We start from the raw sequence: 12,996 nt of genomic DNA on the forward strand, positions 1-12,996 counted from the left end.
TTAGAAAATCGGTCAATGACAACCCAGATAGTATTGAATCCAGAACTGCAGGGAAGGTCAGTAATAAAATCCATGGCTATACTCTCCCAGGGAGCGTCCGGCGTAGGTAGGGGCTGGAGCAACCCAGCAGGAACCTTCCTGGAAGTTTTGTGTTGGGCACAAATGGTACATGCTGCAATAAAGTCCCGTATATCAGCGCGTATGGTAGGCCACCAGAACCGACGGCAGAGAAGGAATGTGGTCTTCTTTATGCCCGCGTGACCCGCGATACGGGACGAATGGGCCCAACGCAACACCTTGAGTCATAATTGTGGTTCCACAAATGATCGTCCTGTGGGCGGAACATCCTTCACCGTATTTTTAATAGCAATGATGTTCGAAGGGTCAATAATGCAATGAGGAATTGATGGGTTCAGGCGGTCTGTATCATCAAAAGAACGAGATAGAGCGTCTGCCCGCCCATTCTTAGCACCTGGACAGAAGGTAAGACTCATGTTGAAGCGAGCAAAGAATGATGCCCAGCGGGCCTGCCGAGGATTCAGACAGCGAGCTTCCCGAATGAATGTCAAATTTCGGTGGTCTGTAAAGATGGTAACTGGATATAGGGCTCCCTCTAATAGGTGCCGCCATTCCTCCAGGGCTGCTTTAATAGCGAGAAGCTCCTTGTCTCCGATTCCGTAATTAATCTCGTTGGGAAGAAATTGTCTGGAGAAGAACCCACATGGAGAGTGGGTACCTGAAGGTGTCTTTTGGAATAACACGGCTCCAATGCCTATTGAAGAGGCGTCCACCTCCACAAAGAAAGGTCGCTGTTGATCCGGCTGAGAGAGCACAGAGGCAGAGGAAAAGGCTTTCTTCAGAATAGTGAAGGCAGAAACAGCTTCTGGAGACCATATCTTAGGATTGGCAGATCTCCTAGTTAATGCTGTAATTGGAGCAATGATGGACGAGAAATCTTGGATGAACTGTCGATAATAATTGGCGAATCCAATGAATCTTTGGATACTTTTAAGACTCTGCGGTTGAGGCCAATTCAAGATGGATGACACCTTGGTGGGATCCATCTGTAACCCGGAGCCGGACACAATGAACCCAAGGAAGGACACTTGGAGAACTTCAAAAACACATTTTTCCAATTTGCAATAAAGATGATATTTGCGCAGTCTTCGTAAGACCTCCCTCACTTGTTCTTGATGAGAACTCAAGTCTTTAGAAAACACTAGGATGTCGTCTAGATAAACGACTACGGAGGTGTACAATAGATCTTGAAAGATGTCGTTAACGAAATTCTGGAAGATGGCGGGGGCATTGCAAAGACCGAAGGGCATTACCAGGTATTCAAAGTGCCCATCCCTCGTATTGAAGGCGGTCTTCCACTCGTCACCCTTCTTTATACGAATGAGGTTGTAGGCCCCTCGTAGGTCTAATTTAGTAAACACTTGAGCCCCGCTGATTCTATCAAATAGGTCAGAGATAAGAGGTAACGGGTACCGATTCTTGATGGTAATACGATTCAGGGGTCTATAGTCAATGCATGGGCGCAGGGACCCGTCTTTTTTTTTGACAAAGAAGAATCCAGCCCCAGCAGGAGAGGTAGACTTGCGAATAAAACCACGTTCCAGATTCTCCTTGATATATTGGGACATTGCCAAGGTCTCTGGGCGAGAAAGGGGATACGTTCGCCCCTTGGGTATAGGTTGATCGGGAAGCAAAGTGATGGAGCAATCCCAGGGCCGATGGGGAGGTAATAACTCGGCCTCCGTTTTACTGAATACATCTTGGAAGTCGGTGTATGCAGCTGGAAGGCTAACTTCCGTAACCGTGGACTGAGCAACAACTTGGGAATCAGGAGGCAGAACACTAAGTAGACATCTATGATGACATTCTGTACCCCAACGAGTAACCTGAGCTCGGTCCCAATCCATCTGTGGAGAGTGTCTTCGTAGCCATGGAAGCCCCAAGATAATGGGATTGATGGATTTTGGCAACACCAACAACTGAATCATCTCGCTATGGAGGACTCCAACCATTAACCGAATAGGTGACGTGATGTAAGAGATGGAGCCACTGCTGACACGGTTCCCATCTACTGCTGTTAACGATAATGGTTGAGGCAAGGGGAGAGTTGGGATTTGAAGCCCAGCAATGAGAGTGGCAGAAATGAAGTTCCCGGAGGAGCCAGAATCCACAAAGGCCGTGGTGGAGAAGGGACCTCTAGGGGTGCTCAGGGTGACTGCCATAAGAAGCTCAGGGGTGTTTTTTGAGTAGGGAGCAACTGTGGATACTCCTAAACCGGCCTCCCTGCTACCGTTTAGGAGGACGGGTTTCCCGGTTTCTTAGGACAGACCTTGAGAACATGTCCGGAATCGCCACAGTAAAGGCAGAGACGCTGCCTGAAGCGCCTCTCTCTTTCTTCTGGGGATAAACGAGACCGTCCTACTTGCATGGGTTCATCCATAGGCAAAACTGGGTTTTGAAATTGAGGAGCCAGACGAGGAACCACTCGCTTAGAGACAGGACGTTCCTGGGTGCGTTCTTGATAACGTAGGTCTACTTTAATGCATAGCGCAATTAGGGTATCAAGATCAGAGGGGAGGTCCCGAGAAATTAGTTCGTCCTTAATACGGTCGATTAGACCTTGCCAAAAAGTTGCGACCAGCGCCTCGTTGTTCCATTTCAGCTCTGACGCTAAGGTCCGGAACTGGATGGCATATTGCCCAACAGATAAGTTGCCTTGACGCAGGTTCAGCAAGCTGGTGGCCGCAGAGGCTACCCTCCCAGGGTCATCGAAGACTCTCCTGAAAGCTTCAATAAAGGAGCCGGTGTTATTAAGAAGAGGGTCTCCATTTTCCCACAAAGGCGAAGCCCAGGCTAGTGCTTGACCACTCAGGAGGGAGATCATAAACGCCACCTTCGTTCGCTCTGAAGGAAATGCTCCTGCATTGCACTCAAACTGGATGGAGCACTGGTTCAAGAAACCCCTGCATTTCTTGGGATCTCCATCGTATTTTTCAGGTGTGGGGATACGCATGCCAGAAGTTGCAGTGGATACCGTAACCACACTGGTGGACGCCCCTGGGGCGGTGGTAATGGCAGGAGCAGCAGGCAGGGAGCCTTGTAAGGCATCGAAGCGTGTAGCGATACCTTGAACACATTGTAGGAGATGTGCTTGGGCTGCTTCTTGCTGTTCTACTCGCTGAGCCAAATGAATGAGAAGGTCCCGGGCTGAGGGTTCCCCCGTTCCTTCGGTAGTCATGGCCAGAGTTTACTGTCACGACTAGTATAGCGTACCTGCTATCGTTGGCACTACTCGGAGGAAGGCGCGGAGTCTAACGTGCCCCTGGTGTTCACCAGGGACCCCCGCAAGGAGGTATGGGCTTGGCTGCAGGAAACACGCAGGTCGCGGTCCTTCCACGAGTCGGATAGCGAAGCACGAGAGGGATGTCAGACAGGCGGGTTCAGCAATGATGCGGGTAATGCAGGTACACAAGGGGAATCCAAACGGGGTGTGAGTCAAGCCGGGTCGATAACGTTCTGACAGCGAGGTACAAAGGGAGATCCAAAGGGGTAGTCAAGGCAATCCGGGTCACAATGGTCACAGGCAAACGGCAATAAACTGGAGGAAGGCAAGGGTCAGGAAACAGATAGACACAGGAACACTGGAACGCTGGAGGACAGGAAAGGACCTGAAACTCTGGCACAGGAGGTGAGGTCAGAGGCACTTAAATAGGGCTGCTAACCAATGCCCTCAGCACTAGTGGTGCTGTAATAGCTGTAGCGCCGTAGCGCTAGTCATAGGGCAGCGCCGTAGCGCTCTAAATCTGCAGCGTCCCGTTGCCTAGCAACGGAGACGCTTCTGGGTCTGGGCTGGCCGGCCGGGAGGAAGAGGAAATGACGCGTCTGGTTGCTAGGCAACCAGACGTTCTTGTATGGACGGGCGGGCGGCCGCCGAGCGGCGCCTGACAGGTGCCCCAGTGTTCATGCTCCCCTCAGGTCCTTACCAATAATTGGGGAACCTTTTCAGCAAGTGGCTGTGAATATAGTAGGTCCCCTGCCCTGTAGATGAGTTAGGCAGAGTTCAGGGTTACCTAGAGGACAATTCCAATTTCAGTAAGATTTGGGAAGATAATCTAGAGCAAATAGGGCTGGTGTTAGGGAAGATGGGGTGGGCATATCTGACTGTTAGGGCAGAGAAGTGCCAGATGGGGATGTCAGAGGTACAGTACCTGGGTGATCGTGTGGGGGGAGGAAGGTTTAGGTCAGGACCAGGTAAGGTAGAGACAATCCGAGCCTGGCCCCAGCCCACGACCCAGTTACATGTACTAACAGTCTTAACGACTGCAGGGGAATACAGACGTTCTGTTCCAGACTTTAGTACTGTAGCGAAGCCCCTGACAGATCTCACTAAGAATAAACTCCCCAAAATAGTTGACTGGAAACCCACTTTTGAGCCGGCATTTCAGTCATTAAAGGAAGTTCGTTCTCCAGTACTGTTGGCACCTAATTATGACAAGTACTTTATTGTGCAAACTGATGCGTCACAGTATGGACTGGGAGCAGTACTTAGCCAGGTGGGGCCTGATGGGCAGAAGCACCCCGTTACCTATTTGAGCAGAAAACTGCTAAACTGGAAGGTGGGGTATGCCACAAATGAGAAGGAATGTTTGGCCATTGTGTGGGCAGTGAAAAAACTTCAACCTTATTTGTATGGACAACTTTTTACTGTGGTGACTGATCATAATCCTATAAAGTGGCTACAACACACCTCAGGGGAAAATGGGCGGTTTTTGTGCTGGAGCCTTGCACTTCAAATTTATGACTTTGAAATAATTCACAAGCAAGGAAAGGCTCACAGCAATGCGGATGGACTGTCTCGGCAGGAAGGATACTGCGGACCGGGAGACAAATCGTTCGACATGGCAGCCTGGTTGCCGCATGGACAAGTGGGAGGGGGAATGTGACTGGATAACTTTTGGTAAGAATTTAATTAAAGCAAATAGCGCAGGGAACTTATTTATGTAATTGCAAGTGCACTTATTTTTGATTTTGTGTATATTGTGATATAGGAAATCGTTATCTCTGAGACCAGGGTAGAAAAGGTGGTTTTTCTGTTTAACCTTGCTATAGGATATGCCCATTTCTGATGTATATATCTCATACAATGAGCCTTTGTTTACCAAGCCTTTGGTGTATTGTGATGTGGGGAAGTGGCTTGTTTTGGGTTTCCCCCCCTGTGGAAATGTGTATTCAGCGACTGTCTGAAGTATTCATGCCAGTCAGACCTTTTGGCTTGCTAGTTAGTCTCCTGCCTCTGAAATAACATCCAGGAAATCACAGCAAGGTTTTTAAGAATTTCATAGCTAAGTATAAATGTTAGTGGCTTTGCAATGCATGTAAATCCATGTTTGTGTAAATAGAGTACATCCTGATTCTAAAAATAGACTATTTCGGAATTGTATAAAAGGTGAGCTGTGTGAGCATGTAATGTATCGTTCTGATTTTCCATCTGACCTGACCACTGATACCTTAAATCAGTGGAACTGTCCTTGTCAGGACACTTGAGCAATAAACATCACTCTGCTTCAAAGACCTGCTTGACAACTTCTTCAATAGGGCTGTAATCCTGTGACCTGCCGATTAGACCCTAAATCTAATCCATTCTCCGGCTGTCTGAGGTTTGGACCCAAGATTTTCCAGTACCACCGTCTGCCTGCTACCTGCAGCTCTGGTCAGTGTGATAGGCCAGGGAAGATCCATCCACAGCAACCCGGATCCATAGAAAGAGGTTTGGAGTTACCAGCCCAAGTGTACCAGCACAGGAGAACACTAGCAGTGACAGTTACTCAGAAGAAACGTGGTTCTGAGCGCCATAAAGGAGCTCAGTGGTGGCAGCATTATAAGCCCCTCCTACTGCGGCAAGAGAGCGCATTTGGGATCATGAAAGGGAACAGTGACAAAGTAAGCCCAGTCGGTTCCCAGCAGCAACAGACTGGATGGCATATGCAGTCCATCCTGTCACAGTGGACTAGTGTGTTATTGTGACATGAGAGCTGTCACTGTGTGACAGAGGAGGATAGGTATATGTTACATTGATTGGCTTAGAATACTGTAACGTTGTGTACTCTGCCAGTCAGTGGGGAGAGAGGTCCACACCAGTGACAGAGGAGGATAGGTATCTGTTACATTGATTGACTTTGGGTACTGTAACGTTGTGTACTCTGCCAGTCAGTGGGGAGAGAGGTCCAAACCAGTGACAGGTTTCCTACTCTCCCACTCTCTTTACTTCCATTGTTTTCTTGTACCCAGTTTATATTAGAATATTGTCACATTCCTGTTGTTTCACAGAAGCAAAATGAAAAACAATAAGAGTCATTTTGTCACACGCCGGGCGATCGGTGCTCTTCCCTGGTCCCACCAACCGCTCTCACAATCCTGGCAGCCGCCATCATCCTATCGGGTCTGCGCATGCACGGACACAATCTATTCATTTTCTCTCCTCTTCTCCCATTGGCTATTGATTTTGGCTCCAAAGTTTAAAAGGCACCGCCTCTTTATGTCTGGTGCCTGTTCTTTTAGTTACCTCCTAGGTGCTAGACGTAGCTCCTTTCAACCTGCTGACTTCAGAATTGACACTTTTAGTGTTCCTGCCACCATCCCAGTGGTAACCAGTTGTCTGCAGAGCTGATTCTCTACTCAGTATTCCACCGTCATTCAGATGGTAGCCTGCTGTCTACAGAACTGACACTTCCTAGTGTTCCTGCCACCATCCCAGTGGTAACCTGTTGTCTGCAGAGCTGACAATTTACTCTGTATTCCAACGCCATTCCAGTGGTAACCTGCTGACTACAGAACTGACACTTCCAAGTGTTCCTGCCGCCATCTCAGTGGTAACCTGTTTATCCGCAGAGGTGACACTCTAATTAGTCCCTCACCGCCATCATATTAGAAACCTTTCTACTGCAGAATTTACACTTTTCAGCGTGCTTACTACCTTCTCTCCAGTAGTACCTGCTGATCTCTGCTTTTCTTCTCCACGTGTTGTCTGCTAGTGCTGACCATCTTTGCATGTTTCCCTAGGGGTTTTGCCTGGTACTCCAATAATGTCCACGACCTGCAGGATAGACGCAACGAAGGCCAAACTGCCTTGCGGAGGTCCCTGGTGAATACTACTCCGCGCCTTACTTGAGTAGTGCCAGTCTTGGCAAACCATAGGATCCGGTTTCCCCAACCATGACACATTTACAATAGAGAAAAACTGAAGTGTGGCAGCATTAATGGTGTCTTGTGACGTTATCTACCCGTATGTAACACGCATGGGATTTACATGTGTATATAGAGGTGTGGACACCAGGCCTCAGCCTACACGGTCTGTGTGACGTTTCTGCCACACAGGTGCATATGAGATGGGAAGTCTATGTCTAGTGGAATTTCTACTGATTTAATAATAATATTCCAATGTACAGTAGTGACACGGAAATAAAGAGAGTCTTGACCCCTCTCATGGTTATTTACAGACATAAATGAGACTGGAAAGAGCAGTGTTGTAGGAGAAAATAGAAATGTTGGGAATAATAAGGGGGTTCTCCTAGTGGCCGTACCCCAGACATTGAGGTCATGTTTTCATTCTTCCCCCAACGGCATTTCCAGCTGGACCTACAAACTCTGAAAAGTGGGAGCAGAGTGTTTTTCTGGGGCGAGTTCCAGAAACCAGAATGTGGGCCAAGCTCTTTACGAAGTGACAGGTGGTAGATTGGGGGGAATTGTACCCACATACTGTGCTGTGCATTTATGACCATGAATAGACCAGAAGATGTGTATCATCTCTGTAATTGGGGGTGTTACAGATATATGGTTGGGATAGTCCTCCTATTGGGGTACACAATGTGTTGCAGGTCATTCAGAATTGGGGTCAGGGTTTGTACCCTATGGATATAACCCTCCAGCTGTAGCTTATAAAGATCTGGGCATTTCCCGTCCCTGTCTACAGCATAGAGCTGTCTCTGGTATAGTGTTATCTGTATCCAGGAATCACACTCTGACTGGTAATAATTCCATATCAGTAACTATCAGTGAATAGTCTCATTTACTAACCCTGCATTTATGTGTAATATTCCCACAGAGCCCCAGCACCCAATCAGCAATGTCCCCTTATGTCTATGGGGAGCGTTAGACAATGACATCCAATGTGTGACTGGTTATATGGCTAAGTAATAATTGTGCAGTAAATAATCCCTAATATCTTTATTTTACTGGGTGAGCAGGATGTTTTACTACAAGGGGAAAGTGGGCATTGGACCTGGGCCCTCAGCATATGGGGCCCAACATTAAACATCCGTGTATAAGTGACAGGATAGGGGGGGTCTAGAGCAGAGTCTGTCTCAGCTCCCTGATGTCGTAGGGCGATAACAGACCACTTGTTTCACAGAGATGAATTTGCTGACACCACCAGTAACTGAAATTGGAAAAGGAAAGAGGTTTATTCAAAGTGGTGCACATAATAATCCCTTATTTTATTTATTCAGATATTTCTAATGTTCAAAGATCTAATGAAATTTAAAATTTAACTTTTAATAACTTGTTTAAAATGGTGTTAACATAAAAACCAGTGAAATATAAAAGAAAACATTTCTGTGTATGCGAATAAACAAAAATGTGTATTTAAAACTGCTTATTGCCCTGTAATTGTCACTTATATTGATTAAGGAGTTCACTCTCTAATTATTCAGGCAGAGTAAAAAATAAAGCATATATTTAGGGATTAATATTCCCTTTTATATAACAAACAATTGGTTTCACTGGCTAAATGCTTCTTAATAAACCACAGCAACTGCTGCCTTGTACTGTAGAGATGTCTACGCAGTTACTATGTTGCAGTTAGTAAACTATTGTGATACTTGTGTCTCTTTCCATCTCCTCTATTCCATCACTGGCTATTAGTGAATCCTGATGTGTTAAATAGCAAGAAAAGATTTGCTAAATACCTCCTGAGTAATATATTCTCTTTAGGAGTCTGTGGCTAATGATGTTTATGCTCAGCTGTCACCTGCTCTTAGTACTGATCTCACTAGCAGCTTAACCGTAGCTATAATCAATATTCAGCTGTAGCTAATATGTAACTGCTGTACAGATACTTCCCACTAAAGGCTCGTCAGAGTCTTACACTGTTTTCACAATAAGATACAGGGGTGACTGATTTTCTGCCTCCTAACTGCTCCGATCTTACTATGGACTTTGCCGGAGCTTTTTGCAATAAATCTGCTAAACTGAATCTGCTATAGATCTACTGTGTGCTTCCTTCACACTAATACCTAGTGAGATCTATTCACTGACTGTAATAGAAGAACCTATTGTTTCAAGGAGAGACTAAGTGCATCTAGACAAAATGCCAACACGCGTTTCGCTGTACGACGCCTTGTCTAGGCACCTGTGTGAATGAGCCTCTTTCCTTTTCCAATTGTCAGTTGTCAGGTTAGTGGTTGCACCCCATGGTCAGGAAATGAAATAAACCTTTATAATACCACTGTCACATTGTAGCCCCGGCAATATCCTGGGTATATGACCCCGGGTAACTGAGCCTCCCACTCCGACAAATTCTCGGGTCGACCGGGTTCACACTGAATCCGGTTCTCCCCGGGTCTCCCTGGCAACATCACAAGAGGAGCTTTGATTGGCTCCTCTTGTGATGTTGATTTTATTTTATTTTGCTTTTTAATAGTTTTTTTAACCCAGGTTTTACCCTTCAGACTAAAGGCTACTGGTGTTGGACCCGGGAAGGTGCAGGGAAGCCATTCACACTAAGCTTCGACCTCAATCGTCAGGGCTCCCCCTGGTAAAAACCTGGGTTTTTGAGGCAGTGTGATCGGGGTATAATGGGAACCTAGGGTACTACAACTCCCAAAAATTGGTGTGAAGGAACCCCTACTCCCTTCTTCTCTTGACCACCAGTAACTGCCCTGGATTATCCTTAGTATTATTGTTCTTGGTGCCGGCTGACCTCTGCTGCTCACATGATCTATAGTCTAATCCGGGGACCTCAGGAAACTGCTTGTGTTGCTTTCTGGAGCACAATGTGCCAGAATACTGATCTGAGCAATCTCTTATTGTGAGATACATGTATGTGAGTGTTTCATCTAATAATCGTGTTTCTATTTGTATACAGCAGTTGCAGACTTGAATCCTACAGTGAGATGTGATGATGGTAGAATGACAACATCTATCAGTGTGTGTCAACTGGAACAACTTGGATATGACTATAATACCCTTCATCTGATGAACACATCCAGTGACTGCAGCTACACATATCCTGATGTTATCAACAATGTGAGAGTGTGGAGCATTCAAGTAGCATCAGTCCCTGGATACTGCGGGAACATCGTCACGGTAAGATATTTATTTTCTTGTGGTTATATCTAGTTTTTGCAGGGAAATGTTGTTGTAATAGGGAAATAACTTGTTTTGCGTGAAAGATCAGAGATAATTAGGCACTATGCCTGTGCTCTTACTGCACTATGCCTGTGCCCTTCTGCACTATGCCTGTGCCCTTACTGCACTATGCCTGTGCCCTTCTGCACTATGCCTGTGCCCTTACTGCACTATGCCTGTGCTCTTACTGCACTATGCCTGTGCCCTTACTGCACTATGCCTGTGCTCTTACTGCACTATGCCTGTGCTCTTACTGCACTATGCCTGTGCCCTTACTGCACTATGCCTGTGCTCTTACAGCACTATGCCTGTGCCCTTCTGCACTATGCCTGTGCTATTACGCCACTATGCCTGTGCCCTTCTGCACTATGCCTGTGCCCTTACTGCACTATGCCTGTGCTCTTACTGCACTATGCCTGTGCCCTTACTGCACTATGCCTGTGCCCTTACTGCGCTATGCCTGTGATCTTACTTCACTATGCCTGTGCTCTTACTGCACTATGCCTGTGCTCTTACTGCACTATGCCTGTGCTCTTACTGCGCTATGCCTGTGCTCTTACTGCGCTATGCCTGTGCTCTTACTGCACTATGCCTGTGCTCTTACTGCACTATGCCTGTGCCCTTACTGCACTATGCCTGTGCCCTTACTGCACTATGCCTGTGCCCTTACTGCACTATGCCTGTGCCCTTACTTCACTATGCCTGTGCCCTTACTGCGCTGCGCCTGTGCTCTTACTGCACTATGCCTGTGCTCTTACTGCACTGCGCCTGTGCTCTTACTGCACTATGCCTGTGCTCTTACTGCACTATGCCTGTGCTTTTACTGCACTATGCCTGTGCTCTTACTGCACTGCGCCTGTGCTCTTACTGCACTATGCCTGTGCTCTTACTGCACTATGCCTGTGCTCTTACTGCACTATGCCTGTGCCCTTACTGCACTGCGCCTGTGCTCTTACTGCACTGCGCCTGTGCTCTTACAGCACTATGCCTGTGCCCTTCTGCACTATGCCTGTGCTATTACGCCACTATGCATGTGCCCTTCTGCACTATGCCTGTGCTATTACGCCACTATGCCTGTGCTCTTACTGCACTGCGCCTGTGCTCTTACTGCACTATGCCTGTGCTCTTACTGCACTGCGCCTGTGCTCTTACTGCACTGCGCCTGTGCTCTTACAGCACTATGCCTGTGCCCTTCTGCACTATGCCTGTGCTATTACGCCACTATGCCTGTGCCCTTCTGCACTATGCCTGTGCCCTTACTGCACTATGCCTGTGCTCTTACTGCACTATGCCTGTGCCCTTACTGCACTATGCCTGTGCCCTTACTGCGCTATGCCTGTGATCTTACTTCACTATGCCTGTGCTCTTACTGCACTATGCCTGTGCTCTTACTGCACTATGCCTGTGCTCTTACTGCGCTATGCCTGTGCTCTTACTGCGCTATGCCTGTGCTCTTACTGCACTATGCCTGTGCTCTTACTGCACTATGCCTGTGCCCTTACTGCACTATGCCTGTGCCCTTACTGCACTATGCCTGTGCCCTTACTGCACTATGCCTGTGCCCTTACTGCGCTATGCCTGTGCCCTTACTGCGCTATGCCTGTGCTCTTACTGCACTATGCCTGTGCTCTTACTGCACTATGCCTGTGCTCTTACTGCACTATGCCTGTGCTCTTACTGCACTATGCCTGTGCTCTTACTGCACTATGCCTGTGCCCTTACTGCACTATGCCTGTGCTCTTACTGTACTATGCCTGTGCTCTTACTGTACTATGCCTGTGCTCTTACTACACTATGCCTGTGCTCTTACTGCACTATGCCTGTGCCCTTACTGCACTATGCCTGTGCCCTTACTGCACTATGCCTGTGCTCTTACTGTACTATGCCTGTGCTCTTACTGCACTATGCCTGTGCCCTTACTGCACGATGCCTGTGCTCTTACTGCACTATGCCTGTGCCCTTACTGCACTATGCCTGTGCCCTTACTGCACTATGCCTGTGCCCTTACTGCACTATGCCTGTGCTCTTACTGCACTATGCCTGTGCCCTTACTGCATTATGCCTGTGCCCTTACTGCACTATGCCTGTGCCCTTACTGCACTATGCCTGTGCTCTTACTGCACTATGCCTGTGCCCTTACTGCACTATGCCTGTGCTCTTACTGCACTATGCCTGTGCCCTTACTGCACTATGCCTGTGCTCTTACTGCGCTATGCCTGTGCCCTTACTGCGCTATGCCTGTGCCCTTACAGCGCTATGCCTGTGCCCTTACTGCACTATGCCTGTGCCCTTACTGTACTATGCCTGTGATCTTACTTCACTATGCCTGTGCCCTTCTGCACTATGCCTGTGCTCTTACTGCGCTATGCCTGTGCTCTTACTGCGCTATGCCTGTGTCTTACTGCACTATGCCTGTGCTCTTACTGCGCTATGCCTGTGCTCTTACTGCACTATGCCTGTGCTCTTACTGCACTATGCCTGTGCCCTTACTGCACTATGCCTGTGCTCTTACTGCACTATGCCTGTGCCCTTACTGCACTATGCCTGTGCTCTTACTGCACTATGACTGTGCTC

General features: G+C 47.7%; 1 protein-coding gene across 1 annotated transcript in view; it reads left to right on the forward strand.

Annotated features, from left to right (window-relative positions):
• Nucleotides 1-12,996, forward strand: part of LOC142142546 (uncharacterized) — a 144,595-nt gene that overhangs the window by 49,119 nt on the left and 82,480 nt on the right. The window contains exon 9 of the mRNA XM_075200424.1: nt 10,160-10,380. Coding sequence (XP_075056525.1) covers nt 10,160-10,380 — 221 coding nt within the window. The remainder of the gene's footprint in view (nt 1-10,159; nt 10,381-12,996) is intronic.

Source organism: Mixophyes fleayi, chromosome 3 (genome assembly GCF_038048845.1).
Source record: "Mixophyes fleayi isolate aMixFle1 chromosome 3, aMixFle1.hap1, whole genome shotgun sequence".
In the NCBI taxonomy this organism is placed as follows: domain Eukaryota; kingdom Metazoa; phylum Chordata; class Amphibia; order Anura; family Limnodynastidae; genus Mixophyes; species Mixophyes fleayi.